The sequence below is a fragment of the Echinops telfairi genome, unplaced genomic scaffold (genome assembly GCF_000313985.2).
Source record: "Echinops telfairi isolate 266 unplaced genomic scaffold, ASM31398v2 ScPeMD7_23;HRSCAF=83, whole genome shotgun sequence".
Taxonomy (NCBI): Eukaryota; Metazoa; Chordata; class Mammalia; order Afrosoricida; family Tenrecidae; genus Echinops; species Echinops telfairi.
The window spans coordinates 15,924,249-15,926,305 of NW_022103920.1; the positions used below are offsets into that span (position 1 = coordinate 15,924,249).

The 2,057-nt window shown below is 53.2% G+C and overlaps 1 protein-coding gene across 1 annotated transcript in view; it reads right to left on the minus strand.

Annotated features, from left to right (window-relative positions):
• The window catches only part of SMKR1 (small lysine rich protein 1), a 9,143-nt gene extending 7,126 nt beyond the window's left edge, over positions 1-2,017 (minus strand). The window contains exon 1 of the mRNA XM_045289002.1: positions 1,872-2,017. Within this exon, the coding sequence (XP_045144937.1) occupies positions 1,872-1,904 (33 nt within the window). The 5' untranslated portion in view covers positions 1,905-2,017. The remainder of the gene's footprint in view (positions 1-1,871) is intronic.
• Between the last annotated feature and the right edge of the window lie 40 nt (positions 2,018-2,057).

Genomic DNA, 2,057 nt, shown 5'->3' on the forward strand with positions numbered 1-2,057 from the left:
GGCAGCAAAAAGGAGGAAGTTCCTTGATGGGATGCACAGCAGCTGCAATAATGGCCCCAAACAATCATTGTGAGAATGTCCCAGGACTGGGCGGCGTTTCATTCTGTTGTGTGTGGGGTCGCTGAGTCAGAACCAGCCTCATAGCCCCTAATAACAACAAGTACGTGGCTGAGTTGGAATCAACATCGATTGGGTTGTTTGTTCATATCTTTATTGCTCCCTAACCAGGGCTTTTGTCTGAGTTTACCACTCAATCCCAGGCCTCAGCAAAGAATGTTTGAAGGTTCCTCAGTGGCACAAATGGTTTGCACTTGTCTGCTAACCTCAAGGTTGACAGTTCGAGCCCACCCAGTGGTGCTATGTGAGAGAGGGCCGGGGTCTGTGTTGTCGTGTGCTGTCAAGTCAATTTCTACTCCCAGTCACTCTATAGGACACAGAACTGCCACAAAGGATAGCTTAGGCTGTCACCTTCATGGGAGATCACTACGTCTTTTCTTTCATGGAGTGGCTGATGGGTTCGAACCACTGACCTTTCTGCTAGCAGTTTACAGCTTAATTGTGCCACTCAGGCTCCCTTGTAAAGATTAGAGCCAAGAAAATCCCATGGGGCAGTTCTACTTTGTACCGTATGGAGTTGCCATGAGTTGGAATCAACTCAACAGCAACGGGTATGCTTTGGTTGGGTTTTAGAGCAGTAAATGGCACAATACAGGGATGAGCTGGGTCTTAGAGGAATTTGGAACATCAACAGCTTGAGAAAGGGCTGATGCAGGAGGTTCTAGAAGGAGGCTTGGTCTGTTAGATTAATTTGAGACCCCCTTTACTCTACTCAGGCCCTGAGCACCCAGTTCAGCAGGCAATGGTCAGGACTTGGGCAGGAGCCTAGGGTCCCAGCCATTCTGGAAAGATCAAGCTGGCAGGAGAGGAAGGAGGCCAAAGGCTATCAGAGACATCCAGGATGCAGACTTCCAGAATGCCAGCAGCTGGGACAGAGGGGCCTGATTAGAACAGGGAGAAAGGCGAATGACTTGGGTCAAGGCTGAAGAGCAGGAGTTTACAGCCAAGAGGATGATGTGCCCTTAGAGAATGAAGAGCAAGTTCAAGATGGTTCAAAGCCCAGCTGAACTGTGAATGGTTCCAAAGGGCTCCCCATGGAGAAATCCAATGGGAAGCTGGAAGTGAAGGTTTTCTGTTTCACAGAGAAGTGTGGCTACAGGAGGAGTTTTGCAAGCCCAGGACTTAGGGATGGGGCTGCGGGCTTTTCTGGGCATAAAATGCAAGAATTCCCTGCACAAAAGTTTTCCTCCAAGAGCCTTTCCTCATAAGGGGGTTGGTCAGGCAGGTCTCTTTCTAGGGGGTGGGGGTGGGGCGGGTGACAGTCCCGGTGGTGGCACGGGGCTCACGTCTACTTTGCATCTGCAGAGAAGAATCCTGCATCCTGCCCAGGGACCTGGGGCCTCAGCAACAATAATAGCTGGTCCCTGGTGGCCCGAGCTGGTATCCTGGGGATAAGAGCTTGTTTTTCTGTGGTTTCTTTTTCCCCATCACAGACCATTCTCTGGGTATGGAAGTTGCTCAACAAAACAAAAGCAAAGACTGGAAAGAAGGCCTGGTCAGGTTCAGCTCTGCTTCCCGCGCCCTTCCCAGGAGTGTCTGACAGTCCAGACCGAGGGCCCGTGCCCTCCCGCCTCATCTTCACAGCAAGCGCCCAGATCACTGTCCTAAGGCTCCAGCCCCGAGAGCGGACCAAGGTGCCGGTCTCGCAGGTGGCCACGGCTGCGGCGGGAAAGCACGGCTCTGGAAGGCAGGGCTGGGGTCCGGTCATTTCACGAGAACCCCCGCAATTCTTAGACTGAAAGAAAACGCGTTACCATGGCAACTCTTCTCTCAGGTGCAGATGGCATCCATCCTCAGTCCTGAGACTCCGAGAGATGCCCGCGTTCCGTGCAAAACGCAGGGGGTAGCACCCGACGGCCAGCCCGGCCAAAGCTCGGAGGGGACTGAGGGCTTGGCAGCCAGCCAGCCAAAAGGCGGCCTCCACGCGACTCGGCACTGCC